This window comes from Curcuma longa, chromosome 11, assembly GCF_044706935.1.
Source record: "Curcuma longa cultivar G26 ecotype Majalengka, Jawa Barat chromosome 11, ITB_CL_G26_1.1, whole genome shotgun sequence".
In the NCBI taxonomy this organism is placed as follows: domain Eukaryota; kingdom Viridiplantae; phylum Streptophyta; class Magnoliopsida; order Zingiberales; family Zingiberaceae; genus Curcuma; species Curcuma longa.
Window position 1 is genome coordinate 4998839 of NC_133871.1, and position 25505 is coordinate 5024343.

The following is a 25505-nucleotide window of genomic DNA, read 5'->3' on the forward strand; positions in this document are numbered from 1 at the left end:
CTGCATGGTCTGCTCATGGTCGATATGCTTGTTCAGCTTCCCCAATTTGCCTAGTTAATCTGATTTTGTTAAGAACTGAGCTTGCTTACTCTGCTCAGATCTCAGTCATGTGTTTACATTTTAAATTTGATTGTGAGTGTTTCAACTCTTGCAGAAATCTGTGATTATCGCTGTTAAACTCTGTTTATCCTAATTGTTTAAAAATATTATAATTTCAAACAATTATAGTAATACAAACTAACTATTATAATATATTAAAATATTTTTTAATTCAAATTAATTTAAAAATATTATATATAAAGTATCTTATAATAGATTTTTTATTAATTTAATTAAAAATTATTTTAATTTTGTTAAAATTATCTTAAAATCGTTGTAGCAATAATTTACTTAATTATTTTAATTAAATTATTAAAGAATTATATATATATATATATTATTTTTTTGGTAAAGCTGAATCAATTTATTTTAATATTTATATATCAATAGAATAAGAATATTTTTCTATGCCCTTTTATTTTTTTTATTTATTTATTTTTATTTTCTGCTTGGATTCTCTACAATACGCCGGAACAAGAGATCTAAAATTATAGGGTTTCGGTTGTCCCCGTATCGCATATTCACGGAGCATCGAGCAAGCGCTGCCGCCGGCATGTACCGCTTCGCCCCCCGCCTTCTGATCCGCGGCATCGCCGGAGGGAGCCGTCGCAGCTCCGCCGCATCCCGCCCATTCTCCACCGATCTCCCTGCAGCACCGACGGAGGACGCGGCGTTCGTGGAGGCCTGGCGGAAGGTGGCCCCTAACGTCGACCCGCCTAAAACCCCCTTGGCCTTCATGAAGCCCCGCCCTCCCACGCCTGCTTCCATCCCCACCAAGCTCACCGTCAATTTCGTCCTCCCCTACCAATCCGAGATTGCAAATAAGGAGGTTTCTCTTCTATCCCTGTTAGATATATCCAAATTAAGTTTAAGGTTTCTTTCTGATGTCTGATGTGAAATGGTTGCTGCTACATTTATTTGCCGTTTTTTATTAGCACGTTTAGGAACTGAATATAGCTATAAGTTGGGCTCAGGTAAAGTTATTTCCAGGCATAATTGAATATAATTGCGTACTATTTTGTGGTTGCTTGGGATTCAAACTTTTGATAAGAATAATACTGAACAAGCATTTGGTCACTGAGTTCTTGTGGGACTGAGATCTCGTAAGGATGATACTATCTTCTGAAATCTATGAAAAAAGGTGTAAGTTTTAGCAATATTGTTCACCTCATTTCACCAAAGAATGGATTCCCATATGTGTATTCGATTGGTATGACTTAGGTTAACTGCCCATATCTTTGGGATATTTTTTCAGAGTTTTGGTGTAGGGTTGGCTTTAATCTCGTTTGCTTTGTCTTTAGAGAATAATATGCAGGCCAACTAGGTGATTTTTAAGAATGATACCTTTTACTTAAGGTATAGAAGACATGATTCATTTTAAGTTGTTCCTTACCTTTTGGATGTTAATTGTTCCAACCAAACTGTCTTGCTTGAATTAGTGCTGTACTGTAATTATTTCAGGATGCCTGTCTTTGCAATTTAGTGCAAATGATTTCAAATGTATATGTAATTTACTTAATGCAATCTTGAAATTAGATTTATGATTTTAAGGTTTAACTTTGCTTTTAAGAAATAATTCAAGATGCAGAAAATCTGACTTGTTGGCTTATAAAGTTAATGTTTCTTTCACTATGCAATATGTTGTGACTTAACATGGACATTGTCCACACATTTACCTCAGTCTAATTCAATCTCTGATAAAGCAATCGATAATGGATGAGTTAGGATATGTTATGCGTATCAAGTCAGTAAAATCTTTTCATAGTTTCTACTTTTGTACATTTCCTAGAAGAAAAAGAATTTTTGTTGCAAAAAAAGTCATTGGACATTATAGCTACATATTTACCTTGGTTTACTTATTCAGTGTCAGATAAAGTAGTCTACAATGGATGAGTTTTGGATATGTTATGCATATCCAGTCAGTAAAAGTTTTTCATAGTTTCTACTTTTTGTGCATTCTATAGAAGAAAAAGGAAATTTTAAGGAAAAATATTTTTTTGTAGGACAACTTAGTCAATATGCAAATAGATAGGAGACAAGAAGACTTATTCTTCATGGTTAAGCTATAGGATACTACACTAATGACTCACCATTGTCTTGTTTTCATTAAGAATGAGAATCAAAGAGGATAATTGTCATATACAAAAGCTTGTGCGTTGTTGTTTTTCTGCTTTGAAGTTTGATGTGTGTTGTAGATGATTACATCAGCTTCTAAGGATGTCAGATACTATCTGTTCATTTTTCACACCACTGTTGTGAGTACTCCTTTTAGAAGGCACCTCCACACGTTCATTTGGTTAATTTGTACTTTGTATCAATCATGCTATGAGTTACTCATGGTATACAAGTCACTCTGAGGTTTATCAAGAGCATATGTGCATCTTGAGAATGTCTAACAACCAATGTGATATGTGTGTGGACGCCCAGTGTATATTGAACATTTAAGTGGGGGTTTCCTTTGTGTCCCACATTTCTGTGAGCTTAGCTTTTATTTATACTAATTACTTTAAATGTAGATCTTTTCATGACCATGAACCTGCATACAAGGTTTATATTCATTCATCCAATCAACTCCCAATGTTTGCTTATAAACCTTAAATTGTAAATGGTCTTTGAAACATTTCGTTTTCCACCATTACCAAAGTTTGTAGTTCTTGCAGAATCCAACACAAAAGTGCTGATGCATCACCTGACTCATCTTGATTTTGGCTAGTGATGTAATATCTCTAGTTGAGGCAACATATTAAGTTATAAAAAATGTAGAGAATTTCAAACACAAGTTTCGATAGTTGGATTGTTATATTTCATTGATGTTCTTCAAGTAGGTTGGACTTGTGGAATTTGTGTGGCATCAAATTGATATTACTTTTGCCAGGAAGTGGATTAACTTTTTCTCTCTCCCATGGTCCTAAAAATTGTACCTATTATCAGGTCGATATGGTCATCGTCCCAGCAACAACAGGGCAAATGGGTGTTTTGCCTGGACATGTAGCTACCATTGCTGAGCTGAAGCCGGGTGTTCTATCTGTGCACGAAGGAAATGATGTTACCAAGTATTTCGTTAGCGGTGGGTTCGCATTCATACATGCAAACTCTGTTACTGACATAATCACCGTCGAGGCTGCACCTATTGACCATATCGATCCAACTCTGGTCCAAAAGGGCCTTGCTGACTTCACACAGAAGCTTAACTCGGCCACGACAGACTTGGAAAAGGCTGAAGCTCAGATTGGTGTGGATGTTCACAGTGCCCTAAATGCTGCACTATCTGGTTGATGCAATCCTCCTGATCACAGTTCTTCAAGTGCAAGATAAATTTTCTATTCCCAGCTTGAGATGGACGACGGGAATATTCAATAAAATTATAGTTTCAGTCTGTGATTCTGCTTTACACAACTCTGGAAACTTTGATATTTTGCCGTCCTAGTTTTTTTTTTTTCTATTGCACTATGTGTTTTCAATAACATTTGGTTGGACTAAACTAAACTGCATAGTTCAAACACAGATTTCTTGTGTTTGACTCCTTCGGTTTATTTGTTAAAGTTTTTAACGAATTAATTGACTTTTGATCTTCGTAAAGAATTTACTATGATATTATGTTTGACAGTTAAATCTGTTATATTATATAAAATTGAATGTTGGGTGAAAATTATATTATCAATTAAATATTTAATGACAATTGACATCTATATAATTTGATTTTATTTTAGGTCTAAAATTAATTATGATATAGAGTTAAATATTATGCTTTTTACTGATTTTAAACTAACCCCCAGGTCCCTAAAAAATTATGTTTCCTAATCTCTCTTTAAGTTCATCCTTAGCCTGAATCACGGGTGCTAATCTAATTTTCTTTTGGGTCGAAAATCAAATATAAAATATTACACGTGTTCAAAGATTATGCATATCCAATTGTTCACTCAACAGCGACATCAATCCATTTATCTCAATATAAAATATATCACGTCAGATAATTAAAATGAAAAACCATAGAAACTTTTAGCAATGGACTCGATCAAATCTTTATATATGGAAAAACTTGCAATTTACTATAATTTTCTATATTCATATAATTAGTTCTACTTTTATCAAGATTATGGACAAAGTAAAATTACAAGCCACGATCGACACGTTGACTAATTAAAAAAGAATAACGCGAATTAATATGTTCCAGTTCCTTCCATCTCCGACCGACGCGCGGCGGCTTTGTGGCGGCGCTGACCTTGCTGGCTGCCGCGAGACGCTCGGATTTCACCCGAGAATCCTTTCCCCTCACCGTCACCAGCGGCAACAAAACACTGGGAGAGACCGCCGAGGCCGAGACGGCGGTGCTTCGTCGTCTCCCTGCTCGTCGATGACCGGTGCCACGGTTTCGCGGGCGCGGCGACGTCGCTCGCTCTCCTCGAGAGCGTTACCCGTTCTATCCCAGTCGTCGCCTTCCTCGAGGAGTCGCCCGGAGAAGTTCCTCGCCCTGTTCCCGCGGCGGCGCTGGAGGCGGAGAAGAGGCGCGAGAGAGCAGGGGCCCAGGAAGCAAACCGACGGAGCTTGTGCTCGTCTCGACCTCCGTGGCCACGGCCATGTCGGCTGAACAGGGTCGAGAGGAGGGAGGAGGACCGCGGGCCGTCGGCGACGTCTGCGGCGGCGGAGGAAGTGGAATAGAGGGAGGGCGGGGACTCGTGCGAGGAGGTGGCAAGGAGGGCCAGAAGGCGCTCGCGGAGGCAGGCGGCGCAGACGCCGACAGTGCTCTCGGAGGGGTGGCGATTGCAAGCCATAATCTATTTGCTTTGGCTTCCCTCGAATATAAGTAGTAAACTTTCTAATTTTAGTAAAATTATTTTTTTCTCTAAATAATAGCAAAAAATATTTTTTAAAAACGATAAGATAGAAAATAAGGGGGAAAATAAATTCTAAAATTATCTCTTATTTATATGATATTAACTATGGCAATAATAAATTAATAATAATAATAATAATAAAGAAAGAGCCCTGGGCCGTTGGATGAAGATCGATACCAATCAGCCCTTTATCGCCATTTTCTAACCCACCCCTCGAATTGTACGGCGCGAGCGAGAGAGAAAGGGAGAGGGCGAGAGGGAGAGAATGGTCGGGGGCGGCTCCGGAAGGCAGAGGGCGGCGATGATGCTGCCGCACTTGGTGAGGACGCTGCGGAACGAATCTCTGAAGCCCTCGAATCGAACCCTGCCTTCGCTCAGGTATCTCCACGTCTGCCCCAGCAAAACCCTATTATGCTAAGTCCTGATCTAGATTGATTTGGATTACTATCTTGTCGATCTATGGTGCGCTCGTCCTCGAGTCAGTTTTTTTTTCCTCTCATAATCCTGGGGTTCGTTTCATCAGGCGCACCTTCTCGTTGTATGATCAGATTAATCTTATCGACAATGTGCCGCAGGACCAACTGCGCTTCCGGTGGTACGTTTATATTCTCTCTTTTTTTCACAAGTTAACATCTTTCGTAGTTTAGGTTCTCGATCTTTTGTTCTCATGCTTCAAGGAATTATCTGGATCCGTGCGCCATTATCTTCATTACTCAATACTCCGTCGTTTTCATTTCATTTATTTGGATATTTGAATTTACTTCTGCTGTGTCACGTGTAGTCGTTTTCTGTTCTTGAAGATCCTGCAGTAGTTTGTTGGGGAAAAAAAATCTTGGAAGGGATAGAGGCCCTGTTCCTCAAATGCTATCTGTTTTCAAAATTTTAGAGATTAGATTGGGGATAGAGGTTCGTGTCATTTTGTAGGAAAACAATTTATTTAATGTGTAATGTGTAAAAGGGACTAGCATGGGTTGTCACCCTCGCAGATCACCAAAGCTTAATGGAGCAAGCTTTGAAGAATGTTGTGAGCAACTACCAAATTTCTGATCGGCCGGTTGTGTTTAGGCTACCTTAGTGGCCACTTTATAAATTTCTTTCTGATTGAGTTCATCATTGTCTTTTTTTCTTCGATTTATTGTGCAGGTACACTGATACTGGGTTTACTGTTAACGATGTAAAGTATGAGGGAAGCTTGCTTATTGTCGATAATAAGGTTATGACATGGACACCAAAGACATTTTCTGATATAACCCCAGAAAGGTTGGTGCAAACTTGATTACATTTTGATCTCATTTGTTGTTTTCTATATCGTTTGTTAGGCGTTTCCTGTAGCTTAGTTTACATAACCAAAAATTTTATTCTGTGATTTCACTGTCTAACATCTTGCTTGTTCCCATATTGTGCAGTTTATCTGTATTCAAAATCCTGAGGCCAGTTCCAGGTATATGCTGTACTAATTGTTCTATGTGGATTATCCTGGATTAGTAGCTTTGGCAGCTTGCGTTAGTACTCTGGTAATTAGGAAATTTGGACAAATACTCCTTTCTTCTCGGCATGGTTTACTGGTGTCTGCACCACCCTCTTTCCTTGTTTCCTTTATCTCCCTTAACTCTCAGGCTCTCCCTTCCTGAAATTTTATTTTTATTCACTCAACTAGGTAAGTTTTTGTTGGAGCATGCTTCATTAAAAAATCTAGTTTTTTTTCTTTCGGATTTTTAGTAGGGAGAGTTTACATTAGGGTATCTCCAATGGATAGAGCTTCAAATGAGTTTTTTTTTTCCATTCCCAATATGCCACATCAAAATTATAAAAATTTACTACTCTCTCCAAACCTCCCTACAACTTTTTTGTGAGCTCTAGATTATCAAATCATACATCTTTAATTATTATTTTTTTCATTTAATATCTCTATGTATAATTTTCATCATTAACTAATTTTTTAGAGAAAAAAAGACAGTTTTTAAATTTTACTACTGGTCTTGAAATAAAAATCTCAAGTCTTGCATCAAGCTTTTAGTTTTTTTTTTTTGATTTCACAAACTTCTCAATAATCTTGCATTGGAGATGCCCTTATAGCATCGCATCAGACAGTGTACCTAAATTCCACAATGCCAACAAATAGTTTAGAACCATCAATTCATCAATATTAACCCCTTGTATTTTCTCTTCATTTATAGTTTTACCAACTATCAATTCATAAATTGTACTGTTTACATGATTTGTCTGGACCTCCCTCACCTCATGTTCCTTTTTTTTTCAGAGATTCTGATTCTTGGCTGTGGAAGATACATTCAGCCAGTAAGCCCTCAGCTGCGTCAATTCATTCGCTCTACTGGAATGAAACTAGAAGCGATTGACTCGGTGTGTCTACTTGCTCTGTTTAAGTACTTCATGCTCTAAAGATCAAAAGGAATTTGGACTTTTGCTCATCAGTTTAAGTAGTTCACTCTCCTTTTGTCTGACAGAGGAACGCCGCTTCAACTTACAATATATTGGCCGAAGAAGGAAGGGCAACGGCTGCTGCTCTCTTACCCTACGGAACTGAATGATCGTTCCAACTTCTCTATAAGAATCCATGTAGGTTTTCATATCGATAACCAGAATACTCGGAATGATCATCAAACTAGCCTGGGCAAGACGCCATTTGTCCTTGTCGATCTTGTTCCTCATGCATTTTCATCATGCTCTTTGATGCACAGTTTATCAGTTCGATGAGAAGATTAAAAGCCAATTCATCACTCAATTTTATTTTAATTATAAATAAAGAGAGAGAGAGAGATAATGTGGAGCAATAAATAGCTTACTTCCATTAATACGCATTACAAAGAGGAGTTAATGATTATGATTTCATGGCAATCATTTTGGGTCCGTTTGGTCCATCTCCAACTTGCCTCTATTTAATCGCATAATTAATTCGGTTTAATTCCCTCCGTCCTGGACTAGCGCCACGTGGAGGTCACCGTCAGCACGCGTCCCTTCCACCCGAACCCGAGCCGGCCCGGCGCTTCCTCGACCGTGAAACCGGGGTTCGGTCGGATCCCGTCGAGTCGGGTTTTGACGGCGTCGACCGCTGCGTGGCCGAGCTGGGCCGCCTCGAATCCGGCCATCCCCATCCGCGCCCTCCACTTGCCGAACACCTCGCACCGCTCCAACCGGTCGCCGCCCTCCCTCGCCACGGCGTTCACCGCGCGCCGCGCGAGGCCGGCCTCGACGCGCGCGCGGTCGCCGCTGTCGCGGCCGGCGGTCGCGGCCAGCGACTCCAGGAGGGCGCCGTAGTGGGCGCATGCGGCGGCGAAGCGGCCGGCGAAGGCGGCGGTGTTGGTGTTGATCTCCTGCTCGACCAGCGTGACTACGCGCGGGCGGAGGGCGCGGACGCGGCGGAGAAGCTCGTCGCGGGGGTTGGCGGGGGAGACGCTCTCGTCGGGGACGCGCGCGAGGGCGAAGGCCAGATTGACGGCTAGGGTTTCGTCGGGTTCGCAGCCCAGCGAAGCGGCGTCCAGCTCGGACGCGCTGCGGTGTACGACGTCGAAGCGTACGCGGAGGCAGTGGCGCTGGGCGAGCTTCTCGATGCGGTCACCGACGGCCCTAATGGTTCCGCCGGTCTCGTTGTTAGTGAACGGGGTGGTGGGGTCGGCGACGGCGGTGATCCGGAGAGCTGGGGGACGGACAGCGGGGCGGAGGCGGTGGCGATCGGCGAGGGCGTGGAGAAGGGCGACGTACTGGCCGCCGTGGCCGATCTCGAAATCGATGACGTGAATTTTGGGGCGGTCCTTGGTGGCCTCCAAGATCGCTAAATTGGCGGCCGTGAGGCCGAGCTTGAAGCAAGGGGAGGCCTCGTAGAGCATCTGCGAGGCTGCGAAGTGTTCTGCGCCACTGATTTCTGCGAGTGGGGGAGAAGACCCCGCCTGCGGCGCCGGATTCAAGCGGGCGAAGAGAACGGTGACCATCACGGCCGTAAGCCTTTGCTCCGCGTCGCCTCTGTAATTCGCAGCGCGCTTCAGGACGGAAAGGTTCCCGGTGGCCGTCTCGAATTTCCCGTCGGCGATAGCGGCTGCGGTATCGAGGAGCATCTGCCGCAAGGCAGCCCCAGCAGGAGCAGCAGAGGACGAGGGAGGGGAGCTCGAGGCGGAGGACGACACAGTGGAGGAGGATGAGTTGGTAGGCGACGAGAGCTGGTTAGGCTCATTGTGCAGCCGGCAGAGGCGCCGGCGCAGCGACGAGCTGCCGCATCGCCTCGCTCCACTCCTCTGTTGTAACGGCGGACCCGGAAACGCTGGCCGATTCCTCCTCCTCGTCGTCGTCCAACAAAAGCCGCCGTTCGAGCTCCTGAAGCCCGTCACGGAGCGCAGCGGAGGGCCTCGTCTCCATCGACGATCCCGTCGACGACGTCTCCGGTCTGCGAAGCAGCTCGGAAGCCATCAGATTCGACGAAGGCAAAGACGCCAACGACCCCAAAATGGGATCTTGAGGTGGAGGCGCAGAGAGATGAGAAGAAACCGAGGAACCAAGAAGCTTCCTCTGCTTCACCGAGCGAAGGAACAGCGCATGCTGCAACTGCTGCTGCTGCAGCCTCTCCATCTCCGACATCGGCCGCTTGAGCAGGCGGCCGCTCCCGGCCTCCGGCAGCGGCCCATGCAGGCTAAATCCAAGCTCACGGCCGGGAAAACCAGTCGACATGCTTCCCCAAAGAAAAAACACACAGAAGAAGCAGAAGAGCAATGGATATCCAGAGAGAGAGGGCGAGGCTCATAATCAACGTGACAGAGCTCGTTGCAAGCAAGCAGGCAACAGAGAATTCGCCGTCTGGCCCTGAAAATAATAATAAAAGCAAGGAGAGAAAGCGAAGACAAGTACGTTGTCTTTTTTGCCCGATTCATACTACAATTAGTGATTAATTACTTGGCAGGGCGGAGAGAGATGACGGCGACGGCGACGGCGACGACGATGATAAGGCTTCAGCATCACTCATTCTGCTGCAATCACGAAATCTAACGCTTTATAATTATGCGGGCGCCGCTGCAGCCCGAGATCTCGACGCCGTCGGCGACGGGGTTCGCCTGAGCGAGCCTATCCGCGGGCGGAGGTTGCCAACCGGTCTACTTTAAAATATTTTTTTTAAAAAATATATTATAATATTTTTTAAGATAAGAAATTTGTTTTTTATTATTATTTATCTTCCATTTCAAATTAATTTTGGAGAGGGGCTTGATTGAGGTGATTGGTAGATGTTGCATGGGAGGTCAAACTAAAACCAATAAAAAAAATAAAAAGAAAGACACAAAGCCCAATAAAATATAGAAAAAGGAAGAGAGTGACCGAAGTCTTTTTGATTCATTTATGTCGTGTCGTACCACTAAATTTCATGCATCTATCACTAAATTCTGAGTGCAATTTTAAAGAATAAATTTTAAAATATTTATCTTTATTATATTTAAATTTTGATCGTCTTATTCATTTATTTCAAATATTTTATCATTTGCATCACCCGTCGAGACACACTATTTTTGGGCTCAATTGGCCTGCCAGTGGGCTGTATCTTTCCTATTTATGCCAGGCCCAATAAGGCAAATTATTGCCTTAATTTGATAGCTTGTACGGGCGACTCTTCACTAATCTAGACACTTGTGATTTATCCCATTCTAAATACTGGAGGTCACTTTAAAGGAGTCGTCAAAATGACGGTTTCACTGTTTTTTTGGTTTTATAAAAGGAGGATCGTTAAAAAATGGTTTTAGCGTTGTCTAAGCAGTTAGATATTCAAATGAAATTCCCATGTCAAAAGGCCAATTCGAATGCGAGAGAGGGATGGCAATTAAATGAGTTTGTGGACGAAAGCAATGTTCGTCGAAAGCCTCCTTTATGACAAGTCTTGGCATAGCCAAAACATGATTTGTATGATGAGTCTCATGAACCCGATCATGAACATTTGGAGCCGAATTGCAAGCATCATGTGCTCAATTCCTCGAATCCCTATGAGCCCGAGCCGAATCCCAACACTAAATCTTTCAACATCCCCGAAAATGTTTGTTCCAATCTGATAGACAAAATGGAAACACTCGGTCACATCCAACTTGATCGAATCGAACTTCCAAATTCAATTTTCGGCCGCAAGTTAATGATTGACAACAAGAAATATGTGCATTGTTCAAACATGAATCAATGTATTTAGGAGTTTAAATATATTGTGATTTAAATATTGTTTGGCTGGTTATTGGAAACTACGAGGACTATGCCGAACACGCTTTAAAAACCAGGGGTAAAGTGAAAATTACTCTTTCGGATAAGTGAAGCGACTCATCCTCAGCTAACGGTTACTAGTACGGAAACACCCAAGCGTTACCCGTTTTTTTTTCTTGGTAAAATCAGGGGGCCCAATTAGTATCTAATCAGGACGCAGGTGATTGCGCGTGTCAGCGATGTTGAGGCCGATCCCGTGACCTGCGGCCGCACACTGGAAGTTTCAAGAATCATGCTCGGTAACTGCTCCCGTTTCTTTTTCTTTTTTATTTTTTTAAATAACGAATTTTTTTTCGGCTGTTTCTAGTGGAACCGCATCGATCGTTCTACCGAATCTGCTGCGTCGGTCGATATTTGAAGAGGAGCCGCCTCCTGCGATTTTTACCAAACCAATTTCGCCGTCAATCTCGGGCGGCAGAGTAGGGAGGCGCTGATTTAGGGTTTTCCTTGTGTCCGACTGATCGAGAAGGAAGCGAGATGATGCTCGTGGCCGGAGATGGCGGAGCTGCTGGAGGAGTACACGGCGGCGGTGGCCGGCGTGCTGGAACACATGCTGCTCCGAGCTCCCATCCCTTGGCGCGTCCGCACGCTCATCCTCCGCTGCGTCCCCTTCGCTGCCCCGCCGCCGCCGCTTCCGCCGCCTCCGTACGCCCTACCGTTCCGCACCCGCCTCCGCCCGGCGACGCCGTCTCCTTCGCGCGCGTAGAGAGCTGCTTCCTTTGTTCTACACGTAGAAATTCCGACTTCGCCTTCCAAGTTGAGATCGCAAGTAGTTTCTTGAGTTTGAACAAAAATATGTGTTTTTTTTGGAAGAGAATGATTAGCGTTTGCGAATTACACCTGTGGATAAGCAGTCTGTTGTCGTTTCTTAATAAATTGTGAGTTGATCCTGTTCAATCTCTAACGATAAAATTCGTTTCTGTGAAGAAAAAACTACCACAAAATTTTTAATCTATCTGTAAAAAACAAATAAATCAATCAGCTCCTCGTCGCCAAAGTACTCCGCCGTCGTGCAGTGGAGCGGCGGGCGGGATGCTGGCCAGAACTCCGCCTTCTTCCCGCGCGCCGCCCCTCCTTCAGCTCCTTGTTCCGGCCAACGTACCCCGTCACCGTCGCCTTCTCCACGCCTAACGAATACAGATTAATTAACTCTAACTGGATGTCATCGCCACCTCCACCTTCTCCGGCATTGGATCTCATGGCTTTGGATGTGGAGAGAGATTTGGGAGCCAGTATATTATTAGGGTTTTGGAACTCCATAACCAATCGACCTCGGAGCAGAGGACCGAGATGCGACGGAGGAGATGGAGAGGGAGATGGCCGGCGAGGTGAGGACGATCGGAACGTCGAGGGAACAAAATTTAGGGTATTTTAGCGTGAGAGAGAGAGGTGGGAGACAAATAAGATAAAATTGTAAGGTGAAAATTAAAAAAAAAACAAAATTATCGGCTTTGAGATGCGTGTTTTTAACACGTGTCGTGGATGGAGGTCTCCATGACCAGATCTTTCGTTTCGTCCGTCGACGCCGTCTTCGCCAGCACCATCGCCAAGTTTTTTAAGGAGATCTCGCTCGAGGGAAGAAGGGAAGATAGCAATGGCGGCCGGATCGCTCTTAAGGCTCAGGAACGGTGGTTGCTTCCACTCGGCCGCGCCCCTCAAGTACGCGCCGGTTCCGAGAACTGCCCTTTCTCCTCCTGGTACGCGATTTTCGTGTTTTTTCCTTTTATGCTTTTGGTTCTTGATTGACATCGGGTTTCATTTCTTATTTCTTATTGATCTGATTTGATATTTTTAGTCGTCGTAGTTTCGGGTCACCGGAACCACCCCCAGTTCGACTGCAGCGTCAGGTTTCTCTGCCCCAAATCGGCGATTCCGATTAAAAAGGAGGCGACGGTGCGGCGAGACACCATAGCGAGGTCGGAGGTTGCTGCTGTTGGTCCCGTTGGTGGCTCGTCAAGCTCCGCGTCAGGTTCGACTAAACGTGAAATCAATTTTTTTTAGCTTATTGTCATTTTCTGTTTTCTTCTGCGATTCGCGTGTTCTTGTAATCAATCGGAAGTAGCGTACCTGATTTTAAGGAGTTTGTTTTTTTTTTTTTTTTTTTTACAAATCGAAATGCGAAAGTGATCATGGAAACTTTTTAGTTTGGTTTGTTTTCTCGCATCACATGGTTCACCTTGATCACATTTTGCCTGTGAAAATTTGCAAAAATTAGTGAAAAATTGAAATTCTGAACTCTAGAGAAATCAATCATGGTTCTAGTTGCTAGGAAAAAAAAAAACATATATGAATTAGAATTTCAATTCCACACATTTTAGTGGATGGTTGTTGCTAGAATTAAAAATTACGAGTGATAATTCTGATGGTAAATCAATTTGGTGGTATTTTTAATTCCATCCACTTATTTTGCAACATTACTTGTATGTCCAAAGGAAATCCAGTACTTAACATACTCGAGAAACATACAACTATACAAGGGTAATTTAGTAAAGTATTTGTGAAGTGATGTTTCACATTATGTTCATTCTGATACAATAATTGGCATTTCATTCTTGAAAACTCATTTTTCTTTATGGAGTTAGTACTCTTTTATTATGAGAATTGGTTCCAAACCGGTTGAAGAGACATCTTCATTCTTTATCATACGTTTATGAAAAGCCACTTTTGCTAGAATACTGATTGAAGAAGAAAATAATATTTAGACAATAGGATGCAACCAGGATAAAGGAATTCCATTATCCTGATTATGGAGCATATATCATGAAAATCATACTGGGAAAATAAAATTTTCAAGAATATGAAGTCTTACCCAGAAATGAATTTGTTATTGAGCAGAATTTCAATTGGTTTCACAAGTCAGAGGGGTTTTGTTTTACTCTGTTACGGCTGTGGCTGCAATTTTTCTATTTGCTACTATGGCGGTGGTGCACCCATTAGTCCTCCTATTTGATCGGCATCGACGCAGGTTTCATCACTGGATTGCGAAGATCTGGGCAACACTGACTATAATTCCTTTTTATAAGTTTGAATTTGAAGGGATGGAGAACTTACCTCTTCAAGATGCTCCAACTGTGTATGTTTCCAATCATCAGAGCTTCTTGGATATATACACTCTTCTGACCATTGGGAGGAGCTTCAAATTTATAAGCAAAAGAAGCATTTTTCTTTTCCCAATTATTGGATGGGCGATGTATCTCATTGGTGTAATTCCTATTTCCAGAACTGATAGCAGGAGCCAGCTGGTATTTTGTTTTCATTTTGAGTTTAAATACATTGGTCATCTTTTAGAAATGATTTCTGTTTTTGTTGGATGAGGAAAATCAATCTTTTCTTATATATGAATGATTAAGACCTCAAATTGATATATATAATTGGTCATTTTTAGTTATATGATAATTAATGCTGGGCTTATGTAATTTTTCCTGACTGTTCAAAATTGGTGATTGCTTTTCACCTTTATGATACACTTCTTGGTTATTTTATTAATCGTATTAGTATGGATGCTTGTATTGTATTTGAACCTTGAAGCTTTGGTTAATCAATCCTAGAGGATTTTTGTAGAAAGATTTTGCAATTTATTTGTTCTCCCTTACTAAAGTTTAATCTTCTGTTTGCTTACAGGATTGTCTTAAGCGGTGTATGGATTTCATTAAGAAGGGGGCATCTGTTTATTTCTTCCCGGAGGGAACCAGGAGTAAAGATGGAAAGCTAGGCACTTTCAAGGTGATTTTGTGTTGTTCTACTTGATTGTAAATAGTTAAACACAATGTTGAAAATAGAATTTTGGAAATGAGTTGACTTAATTGGTGTTCTTGTAGAAAGGAGCATTTAGTGTTGCTACGAAGACTGGTGTTCCTGTTTTGCCTATAACAATTATGGGGACTGGTAAGATTATGCCTCCAGGAAGGGAAGGTATAATAAATTCAGGAGTGGTGAAAGTCGTGATACACAAGCCTCTAGATGGACAAGATGCAGAGAAGCTTTGTAGTGAAGCTAGAGACGTTATTGCTCGAACACTCTTGCTTCATGGTTATGGTGTACATTAAATTAACTGGACACTGCAATTTTGGGCATCTCATAGTAAGTTTTGACTTGTTGAAGTTCTTCAGGTATTTTTCTTGTTTCTTAGATATGTGTATAAGACATGTGGATGAATTCCACGATCTGCTCTTTTGGCACCTTTTTATAAGTAATGTGTTACCTAAGCTACTAACCTTCACTCTGAAGACTGATTATTATATCTGAAATTCTCTTTTGGGGATGCCATTTTTATTTTGTTGATTCTAGCACAGTTACACCTAATCCTTTGCGCAAACTTATAGCTGCCAATGAAGTTTGTGGAATTCATGCTTTTGGGGTTGCAATTGTGGCTATTGTCTGTGTCAGTGTTAAGCAAATGTGGTTACTTTGGACATGTTTCTTTTAGACTAACATATCATATAGCTTAATGCAGTTATCCATCGCAATGACATTTTGTTGTTTTGATTTCTATTTTTGGAGCTGCCAATTACTCGGTTTTGCATATTTATTCGCCACTAGCACAATGCAGATTACACGTGTTAGGTTTTCAACATTTACATCTTATTTTTGCTGCTAAATTTCATGGCCAATTTACTCACTTAGTTTCGAGAACGAGTATGTAAAACTGTTTTTTCCCCTTCATATTCCATGAATAGGGATGCATGTGCATTCAGTAATCTTTGACAGTCTGAACACTAGCTTGTTGTCATACCATCATAAATTGAATCTTATATTAGGATTCTCAATATATCTGAGCTGAAATTTTTGAAACAAATAGATTAGTCCCAGATGTACCAAAATAATATGACTGTGGTTTAGTCTCTAATATTTGTCAGACATAATAACAGAAACATTAGTATTGCAGCAAAACTAATGATGAGATTTCTGTTGTAAGTCGGGAAATAACATTTCCACTGAATGTTTGAAGTTGATGTCCTGTTTGTCATTGTTTTCTCTACATTGCAGGAGTAGACGTTTCTAACTTGACACAAGGGGAAGATGAGGGGATAACAACCTGCTAGTGGTAGAAGACTACTGGTTTAGGACAGAGTTTGACTAGCAGATAATTTGAACCAGAAAGTTGAAGTAAAACTTGTTTCTTGTTTTTTTTTTCTCTTCTTGAAATAAAGATATGGAAAGTTGTATGAAATTGATATTTCTGACTTCAAGAGCCATGCAATAAGAAAGTATTTATTTTCTGCTGATTCCTGGTTCTGTCCTTCTCTATGAGATCTTTCATCATCATGCCTAACGATAAGCAATTATGCAGAGGTTCCCAATTTTCTTTCAGGTATGTTTGCTTAAAAACATGGAAAGAGAAAAGAGGATCAGAGAGAAGATAAAATGGATACATTTTTTTATCTTGTTTGAATGTGTTACTTTGAAACAGTGTAAAATAGTTTGATTGGAATGAAGTGCAGCATCCAGGCTCTGGTATTATCATCAGCCAAGATTTTGAACAATTCTTGCTCTGTTGATAGTTGTAACAAGTTGAATGATTTTCTTTTCCTTCAATTTTTTTTATGTGGGTACAATTGGAACTCAATTCGTTTGCATTCTTATCTAAAGGATTTAGACCATCAGATTTTGATGTTGATACAACTTAGCAATCATTTGACTCTATTCTATTGTTCAGGTTTTATATTGTCTGAGTTGTCCGGTTGATCACGGATCATACTGCATAGCCTGTGACCCAACACACTAAGAAAATGGACCGATCGATCGGGTTCAGATTGTACTCACTCCAATTGCCCTGTTTGAACAGATCTCATCTTATGATAATTTGGTCACAGCAATTGAATTCTTATCAATCTATCATTTCATACGCAAACTTCAAGTATTTCAATGTCTTCGGTTTCAAATAAAGAAAAACAAACACTTGTATAAGAGTAACTCACTTATCTTATTCTCAGAAGTATCGAAATATGTAGTGTATTTCTAAAGAGAGAAAACAAAAGATGCATCGCAACATAACGCAAACCCACATAATCATATGCAATTCACCAGTACAATCTGACGTCTAATTGAGAGAGTTTCCGACATCGATCACAAAACGATATTTGACATCCCTGTTAATGAGTCTTCGAAGAGCCTCGTTGATGTAAGAAATGCTAATAACTTCAATCTCAGGGTATACTTTGTTCACCGCGCAAAACTGGAGCATTTCTTGTGTCTCTTTTGTGCCTCCTGTTACGCTCCCAGCTATACTTCTCGCGCCTACATTGGATTGAACAGAATGAAGCATCAGAGCCAATTCAATCTTACATTGAAGTATTTGCTAGGATAATAGAGCAACATGATTCAGTTTTGAAACTGCTAGGACAAGAACAGAACATACCTAAGTTTAGGCTTGCAGGAGATAATTTGATCTCACTTGGGAAGCCTACAAGGGCCAAAACACCTTCTACCTTCAATAGGTTCATGTAAGGATCAAAAGGATGATCTCCGGAGGCAGTGTCAATGATGAAATCCAATGATTGTGTCAAGGACTGAGCAAAAAAAGTATAGAAGATACATTATTAAATACAGTAACAGAATGCACCACTCACCCATGTAGGTTTGTTTTATATTTTTCTTTTGCTCTTTTACCTAGAAAAATTATCGGTTTCATGTTGTAAATAGTTACATGTTTGCACTCTAGTTTTTATATAGCTTGCATAAACTTGAATGGCTATTATAAAGAAACTCCTAAATGGATTAAGACTCAATTTAAGATGAGCTATTGTAGAGAAAGATTTAAGATATGCTGAACTAAATACTTAGAAGCAGCATAATCAAGCACAAACACGATAGAAGTGACATATTATACCATCATCTGTTGCTTGTCCGATGAAAGCACAAATTTGTCAGCTTTTAAGATATTCAGGGCTTCCTCCTTCTTGGACTCACTAGTACTGAACACTGTTACTTCCAAACCGAATGCTTTACCAAACTTCACAGCCATATGACCGAGGCCACCGAGCCCTATAACTCCCAGTGACTTACCAGGTTGGTTCATCTTATGACGCATCATGGGACTGTAAACTGTGATGCCTGCACATAACAAAGGTGCAGCCTTGTCCAACGGGTAGCCATCAGGTATCTTGTAGCAGAACCTGTTTGAAGGACAACAGCGAATTGCTAAGATTCTAAAATTAAGAACAGATTATGGTTCAGATTGACAAGCTCACGGTCACAGAACAGGACTCACCTTTGATGAACAACAATATAGCTGGAGTATCCCCCTTTCGTCACTGTACCATCTGAATCGATTGCATTGAAGGTATAAGCTCCATTGGGGCAAAAGATCTCTCGGAAGTCCTTGCAATGCTGGCATTCCATACACGAGTTTACAAATGTCCCTACACCAACATGGTCACCAACTTTGAATCCTCCAACATTTGGACCAGTTGCTGTGACAACTCCAACAATTTCATGCCTGAAACATTTATTTTAATAAGATTTTTTTAAAAAAAAAAAGGGGAAAAAGAAACATGGATAGGTTTTTCACTTTTTCCAGTTAGTAGTTCTTCAAGTCAACAAGTTTATACGAACCAATTTTACCCGATTAGTATCTGAGTTTCCTATGTTAATTTCTTTTATACCAGATGGTGCTTTCTTTGGTTACATATTATACACAAAACTAATAAACCACCAAAAAGTTCTAGATTTGATACATATAAAAGCACATCAACTAGTGATATTTACAGTAAGCACATCTTTTATGAAGAAGCATTTTCACGGTCAAAGTAGAAACAATCAATTTATAAGAACTGGAAATAGCATACCCTGGGATCACTGGGTACATCGAGTCACCATGCAAGTTCTTGGTCCAAACAACATCAGCATAACAAACTCCACAGTATTTTATCTTTATAGAGACATCATCTGCTCCAACAGATCTGGAAAAAAAAACAAGTTAGAAGAAGCTCCTCAGCGAAGTATGAAATAACAAATGCTTCACAAAAAGCCATTTCATGTGAAAAAAATTCTGAAGCATTTGCTGATGCCTAAAAGCCATTTCCAAAGTCAGATCCTCTTCATACTTTTAGTTTCTTATTCCTTAAAAACAATACTTCAGCAAAACTAATTACTAAGTGTCAGTTGTCCATATGAGTTAACAGTTAAGGGGAATTATGAGGAACATATGCAATTGCAATTTTGCATTATCTAAAGCGCACCTTCGATCAAACCTATAAGGTGATAGGATTCCAGATGCATCTCTTGCAGCCCAAGAGAGACAATTTCCAATGCCAACTTCAGCTTCCATTGTTCAGTTAGCCACTTACTCTACAAAAGATCAGAATGTCAAATCATGCAAAGCTTACAAAAAAATTCTTCCTGTACTAGATTTTACATGTCCACTTAGAGAAGACAACAGAAACATAAGAAATCAGCATGTTGAATAAAATGGCAAATCTTTTTTTTAAAGAAAAGGAAATTGGTATGAACATAACATATAAATCAACGGCAAGTAAGTAGGAGGTTTACTCCATTCAAAGTAGTCCCTGTCTGTCTATTTCTGAAAAGAACAAGTACAGGGAATCTTGAAATTAAATATTTTTTCCACTGAAAAATATTCACAAACAGCGTATCTGCAGCAAGATTGGACTGAGAGACAAATAAGCCATCAAGACATTCCTTAATTTTCATCCGAATAAGTCATCAGGATTCACTCTTTATTTTCACTTGTCCGCCTAAAAATATTAGATGTTTTGAAGGTTAGTCGCGTTATTTTCAATCAGGTTGTTCTCCATTGCATAAGCCACGATGCAATGGCTTGCAAACAGAAAAGAAAAGTAAAACTCATACTAAAAAGGCTCACTCGTCAGATTTTGGAATTCTTTCCAAAACCTATACAACTAAAGAAAAACCTAATCTTTAACCAAAGCCTTCTTTCTAAAATTTATGAGATCGAATAAGATCAAACCACAACCGATCACAAATCCAGGCTATAAATCCTTCATACACAATCCTGCAAATCTCTTAACAAGAGGAATAGAAACAAACAGGTACGTAATATTGGGGATATCCCAAGCTCAAACAAAGCAGGCTAAATACATGACAAAACCATCAACGGATAGTAAAATTTCCGAGAGGAGTACAAAGGACAAGAACAAAAAAAGAAAGAATCGCGCCTTCAATTTCACCTTGATTAAAAGTAGGGTTGGTTCTACAAACTGCGAACTCTGAGCGGCTTCGCTTGGCTTCACATCCAACGCGTCGCTAGCTTTCAGTGGCGTCGCTTGCTTCTTTTATAGCAGACGCTCGCCCTACTTTTTCAAATGCCTTCCTAAAGTTTAAAGATTACCAAACTTTTCCTCGTAAGTTTGGAAATACCATCATTCTAGCCCCCCTAATGGTGTTAATAGTTAAGAATAAAAGCCATGGGGAGTATTTTGAAGATATGTAAACTATAAGGGGTTGAAATTGATTACATGACGTATCTGATGACGATTTTTAAAATACAACTAGTTCATTAGACAATTCAAGGCACATTAACTACATAGAAGATTCAACCAGAGTTGACTTCTTATGATAATTGATGCTATTTGTTACTGTGAAAAAATATTTAAATCTGAAATAACAATTGATTATCATAGCTTTTATTTAATATTTTATAAAATTAATATATCAATATGTTTAGTCGAGTTATAATAGTATTAAAATAATAAAATGAAGTAGTATAAGTAAAAAAACTTAAAATTTGGTAGAAAAAGTAATAAAATATTATATTAATTTTAAATTATTAGCTGGATTGTAATTAGTAGAGTAAGATAACTAATTTATTTATTTATTTTTTTTTATCAAAAATCAATATAGAATTTAGAAAAACAAACATGAATAAAATAAACCTAGTAAAATTAGGGTTACATTAAGATTTCAAGAATACAACCATGTGCTCTCCTTGTTCCTCAATATTATAATATTGTTACGAGTTGCAAACAAATTAATGGACCAATCAACTAAACCACCATCTAAAATTGCCATCATTATCTCAAAATAACAAATAAAGCTATGCATTCATAAGAAAATATAATATTATTGACTATAGACATCTCTAATAGTTCAAAGTAGGTTAGAAACACCAACAACTTGAATTAGAGTGTTATCAATGAAGAGGTGAAGAAAGTAACAGGGCTCATCTAATTTCTAAACCTCTAAAGGTGGTAGAACCAATTCCTTCCCTTACATCGTTGCGGCGAACTTCTTCACTATCAATACCTTCCCGGCCGCAATCCCACCATCGACTTCCATTTGAAACATTTTCAAGAACCTGCTTGGTTCTGTCGCCCAGTGTTTTCTTCTGTCTTCCATATAGCCGGAGATTTGGTTCATCTCCAATAACCAAAGATTTTCAAGTTGACTTCTTCGGGCTCGAATATGTGAAACAAAAGATGTATGGAAAATGTAACTGTGACTCAAACTTGAAGAATGCACTTTGAGTAACTCTACAAAGAAATGAACAGGCGAAGAAGATTGTCAAAGCTTATGGAAGAATGAAAATGCAATTAGTTAGAAGATAGCACAATGGATGAAGCTAAGCATTTCTGGCTATGAATAAAAGGTTTAATCAGGAACAAGACTGTTCATTGCCTTCTTTCTTGTTCATCCACAAGTTGAGAATGTTAGGATTCTCAAAAGAAAAAAAAAACAGCAAGCCAGGTCATTTTGTCTGATTGTATTTGTTTTTCAGAAGCACTAGAATCCATGTTTAGGTGAAGGAATTCATCTACCAAGGATACAAATGATTGTCCTTTCTAATCATTAAATCCACATCACATAGCCGGGCTAGTTGAACCTACAATCAAAATGGAAACACTATTATATCTATGACGGACATTTTAGATTGTGCTGATGGAATACCTTTTATTTCTTTAACATCAGATTTGGTTCTAATGAATAGTTATTCCATTTGCGATGATCTTTTGACAAATTGTTGTTCTTGCATTTGATTATGATATAAAATTAGAATATCAACTCAGAACAAATCATTATTCCATCTCAATCCTTCTTAGCTATTTGCTTATGCTAATCTCAGGAATATTTATACTAATATGTTAGGTTGTTATCCGCGAACGAATAAGAAATATATATTCCTACTTTACTCTGCCACCAAGAAGAAGTGAACCAAAGAGATAACATTCTTTGAGGTACTGTTGTTCACTAGATTCACACTTTTCCCCCTTTTTCAGGTCCACAGACTAAACACTAGTTACTAGTCTCTAAATGCAAGTCCTAGTGAGAACAAAAGGGAAGACAAACAAATGCAAGAATCTACAAGGCTGTGTAAGAACAAACAGTTGACTTATCAATAAGTCACACACTTCTGATGTGTAACTCGATTAAGGAAAAGGCAGTATCAGAAATGTTTAACATGTCTAGATATTGATATCCAATTTTCCATTGAAGCATTGAAAGAGCATGGCTGCTTTTCTACGTGTGGTAAAAGTACATGTTTAAAATTTCGACGTTCATTCGAATTGTCTAACCATAACTTTACATTTTGAATATCAAATACATTCAGTCCTTCAAAGTGGAACAAGGAATAATAAAGTGCACAAGAAGAGATGTTGAATAGTAGAAGCTACAACCATAATAGACAAACCTGAAGGATCATCAACAACGTTCTTTCTTTTCCTAGAAACTTCACCACCTCCAAACGATGATTCTGGTTGAAAATCAGTAGTATCACCTAGTTCAGCAATTTCCCCTGCTTCTTTCCTTTTCTCTGAGCCTTAAACTGCCAAAAAATTTGGTCACCCTAACGAATCGTATCTCTTTTACTCGTCGACTCATCGTTAGCAGACACAACTGATACAAAATCATCCCGTTGCTTTTCCATCATCATCCAGACATCACAAAAAACACAACTTTGCTACGAATCTAAGGTGTACCTTAACCGATCTGCTGCTAGCATTGGCGACCTTTCGATTCAAGAACGCGGAGAGCGACACTGATGGCTCGTTGGTAGTCTCTCTTGTTCGATCCTTATCCGCCGCCCTAAAACATTTGATCGAAGTGAAAAAACACAAAAATCTATCCTTGTTCAAACAAGGCCCGGCGTGATCGAATCAAAATTAGAGAAGAAACGAGAAAGGGGCACCTGGATTTGGAGAAGAAGGGCGACGGAAGGGAAGTATGACCGGATCATCGCCTTCTCAATCGCACCGGTTTCTTCTTCCTCTTTCTCGATCGATCTTAAGCTCCGCCTGTTTCTCTCTGTGGAGTTTCCAAGCTTTCTTCTGATCCGGTTCGAGTCGGACACGGTTCGAACCGGCTTAGGAGGGTATTTAAGTAAACTGGAGCAACTCTCCGTACCATTCTACAGTTCACACCTTTTCCTTGCTCCTCCTCCGACGACCGCCCGTTCGATCGCTCGTCGGCGAGCCCAGAGCCCGAATTTCTTTCCGGATCTCTATCTACAGAATCCTGCTGTGAGTTTATCAGCTTCGTGCCACAAATTTGAATCTTCCCGGCGGCACCTTCTCCTTTGTTAGGTATGCCTATTTCTAGGGTTTCTTTTTATCGTTTCTCGTGAGTATTGTTGGATTTCCTGCCCTCGATTCTAGCGAGGTTATGTATATCGACTACTTCAAACTCTATCGAGTTATGTATAGTGCAATTACTTAATCTATTTGGTTCTCGGCGATCAAGTTTCGAATCTGTTCCTTTGTGTTCTGATCTTGATTGCAAAGTTCCGATCCCACATTCCTAGGTCAACAGTTCGTAATTTTTCCTTTTATTTTTTATCGCATTTTCCCGATCACTTATGTTGGTAAAAATTTGTAACTTTCGTCGACAACTAATGTATTTGCTTGTAGATTTATGTCGGATTTAGGTAAAAACTAGCTAACATTTCGAGAATTGTTCTAAGCATTGAAACTGAGTCGAAGGATTACCATTTGCTTTATGTGATAGTGGATATGATTATTTCACTCCCAGACTTATGATTCCAGTTTAAATGTGTGGGATGATCTTCAATGATTCAGTTTGCTTTCAGGTCGAGGAGTTTGAAATTGTATCGACCGAGAGAACCAATATAGTTGATATAAAAAAATAGTAAAAAACTAGAGCAAGTAGTTTAAAATAGATTTTGATATTGAAAAATGCTTTTATTTTGCAAATCTCACTTTTTATAAGAGAAAAAAATATATCTATACTTTGTTAGGGATGAAATGGGAATGAAATTTAAATTTATTTTAAGGGAAATGGCCTCAAATCATTATGGGGATATTTTGTAGAAAACAAAAATGATTGGGGTAAAATGAATTAGTTTAAAATATTGGATGGTATTTTGAAGTGTATTTGTACTAAAATGGTTTAATTTTTGGGTTGTTTGGGCCAGACCGGGCCCTTGGGGCCCAGACGTGGCGAGAAGATTCTCGAAGGGATACTCGACGTATTTAATTCAACGACATGGCTGCGGTGCCACGTGGCCCAGTTTTCAGCCTGGAAAATTTTGGCGGGAAGCCAAGGGAAGCGGTAAACTACACCATTTGAACCCTATAATATTATACAAGATTTTTTATTCATGGCGCCGATGTTTATTTTGTTTGATATGGCAAACTAAATTGAAATTAAGCCACTCAGTAAAAAAAAGCCATACTTTTTAAAAGAACAGTATGATTTTAGAATTCATATCTTATAATTTGATAATGTCTGAGAAATTAATAAGACACATTCTAATTTGTTTGTTTAAATTCATAAATTAATTCATTGTGATTTATATTTCTTTTTTTTTCTCGTAAGAGTTTTCTCATTAGTTGTTATTGTTGTGTTTTAAAATATATTTTCCTTTTCTAGTGCGGTTAAGTTATTTCAAGTTATATGCGGGACAGACACATAGAAATGAAGAATCTATCAGAGGTGTGCATGTTCTTTAAACTCGAGGAATAATAATCATGAGATTAGTCGTACTTGGAATCCCATGCAATGCATGCATGTATAAAATTCATATATGTATATATATTATATATATAGTGAAGAACATAGGATTCTCATTGAAAAGATTCGTGATGACGCATGCAAATCTAACACTTCCTGCGAGAAATTTTAAATATATAAATAAACAATCATAGAATTTAGCAATGATAATGATGATGCATGAAAGTGTTGATGGAATGATTAATTGAGTAAAACCACTGTGAGGGAGTTGCACGGATGAGTTAATAGTTTATGAAAGATTTAGATAAAGGAGGCTCTTGGAAATTGGGATTGCAAAGTGAAGAACAGATTAGGGTTCTTGGATTCCTTTGTTTTTGCTAAAAATAATGAAAAAGGAGGGTATAGGTTTCTTGACTTTACATGTTTTGTTCATTTATTTAATTGGAA

The 25505-nt window shown here is 39.6% G+C and overlaps 6 protein-coding genes across 8 annotated transcripts; 3 read left to right on the forward strand and 3 right to left on the reverse strand.

The window, feature by feature from the left end:
- The first annotated feature begins 558 nt into the window (after nucleotides 1–558).
- Nucleotides 559–3535, forward strand: LOC141840385 (ATP synthase subunit delta', mitochondrial-like). Its single transcript, XM_074728360.1, has 2 exons — nucleotides 559–928; nucleotides 3031–3535. Exons 1-2 carry the CDS (start codon nucleotides 653–655, stop codon nucleotides 3373–3375), a joined length of 621 nt encoding a protein of 206 aa, XP_074584461.1. The 5' UTR covers nucleotides 559–652; the 3' UTR covers nucleotides 3376–3535.
- A 724-nt stretch (nucleotides 3536–4259) lies between these two features.
- On the reverse strand, nucleotides 4260–4871 carry LOC141837779 (uncharacterized). Its single transcript, XM_074725151.1, has one exon. The coding sequence runs from the start codon at nucleotides 4869–4871 to the stop codon at nucleotides 4260–4262; it is 612 nt and encodes a 203-aa protein (XP_074581252.1).
- Nucleotides 4872–5162: 291 nt separating this feature from the next.
- Nucleotides 5163–7747, forward strand: LOC141840519 (uncharacterized). Its single transcript, XM_074728533.1, has 6 exons — nucleotides 5163–5312; nucleotides 5458–5529; nucleotides 6078–6194; nucleotides 6341–6375; nucleotides 7195–7295; nucleotides 7400–7747. Exons 1-6 carry the CDS (start codon nucleotides 5200–5202, stop codon nucleotides 7481–7483), a joined length of 522 nt encoding a protein of 173 aa, XP_074584634.1. The 5' UTR covers nucleotides 5163–5199; the 3' UTR covers nucleotides 7484–7747.
- LOC141840518 (scarecrow-like protein 8) lies at nucleotides 7697–9744 on the reverse strand. Its single transcript, XM_074728532.1, is given in 2 exon segments — nucleotides 7697–9121; nucleotides 9123–9744. Coding segments are annotated over 2 exon segments (1737 nt in total). The 5' UTR covers nucleotides 9612–9744; the 3' UTR covers nucleotides 7697–7873.
- A 2902-nt stretch (nucleotides 9745–12646) lies between these two features.
- LOC141840000 (1-acyl-sn-glycerol-3-phosphate acyltransferase LPAT1, chloroplastic-like) lies at nucleotides 12647–16394 on the forward strand. The gene is made up of 6 exons (XM_074727874.1): nucleotides 12647–12868; nucleotides 12967–13140; nucleotides 14007–14413; nucleotides 14793–14894; nucleotides 14990–15251; nucleotides 16158–16394. Exons 1-5 carry the CDS (start codon nucleotides 12766–12768, stop codon nucleotides 15215–15217), a joined length of 1014 nt encoding a protein of 337 aa, XP_074583975.1. The 5' UTR covers nucleotides 12647–12765; the 3' UTR covers nucleotides 15218–15251; nucleotides 16158–16394.
- Nucleotides 16395–17070: 676 nt separating this feature from the next.
- LOC141840447 (putative cinnamyl alcohol dehydrogenase 1) lies at nucleotides 17071–23260 on the reverse strand. 3 transcript variants are annotated; one of them, XM_074728434.1, is made up of 8 exons: nucleotides 23069–23260; nucleotides 22780–22985; nucleotides 19352–19460; nucleotides 18959–19072; nucleotides 18382–18609; nucleotides 18001–18286; nucleotides 17530–17680; nucleotides 17071–17408 (listed from the first exon to the last, which is right to left on the reverse strand). In XM_074728434.1, exons 3-8 carry the CDS (start codon nucleotides 19438–19440, stop codon nucleotides 17212–17214), a joined length of 1065 nt encoding a protein of 354 aa, XP_074584535.1. In that variant the 5' UTR covers nucleotides 19441–19460; nucleotides 22780–22985; nucleotides 23069–23260; the 3' UTR covers nucleotides 17071–17211. The 3 variants fall into 3 exon arrangements, with proteins under 3 accessions (XP_074584535.1, XP_074584532.1, XP_074584534.1); XM_074728431.1 differs by lacking the exons at nucleotides 22780–22985; nucleotides 23069–23260 and adding an exon at nucleotides 20321–20412; XM_074728433.1 differs by lacking the exons at nucleotides 22780–22985; nucleotides 23069–23260 and adding an exon at nucleotides 20309–20403.
- Between the last annotated feature and the right edge of the window lie 2245 nt (nucleotides 23261–25505).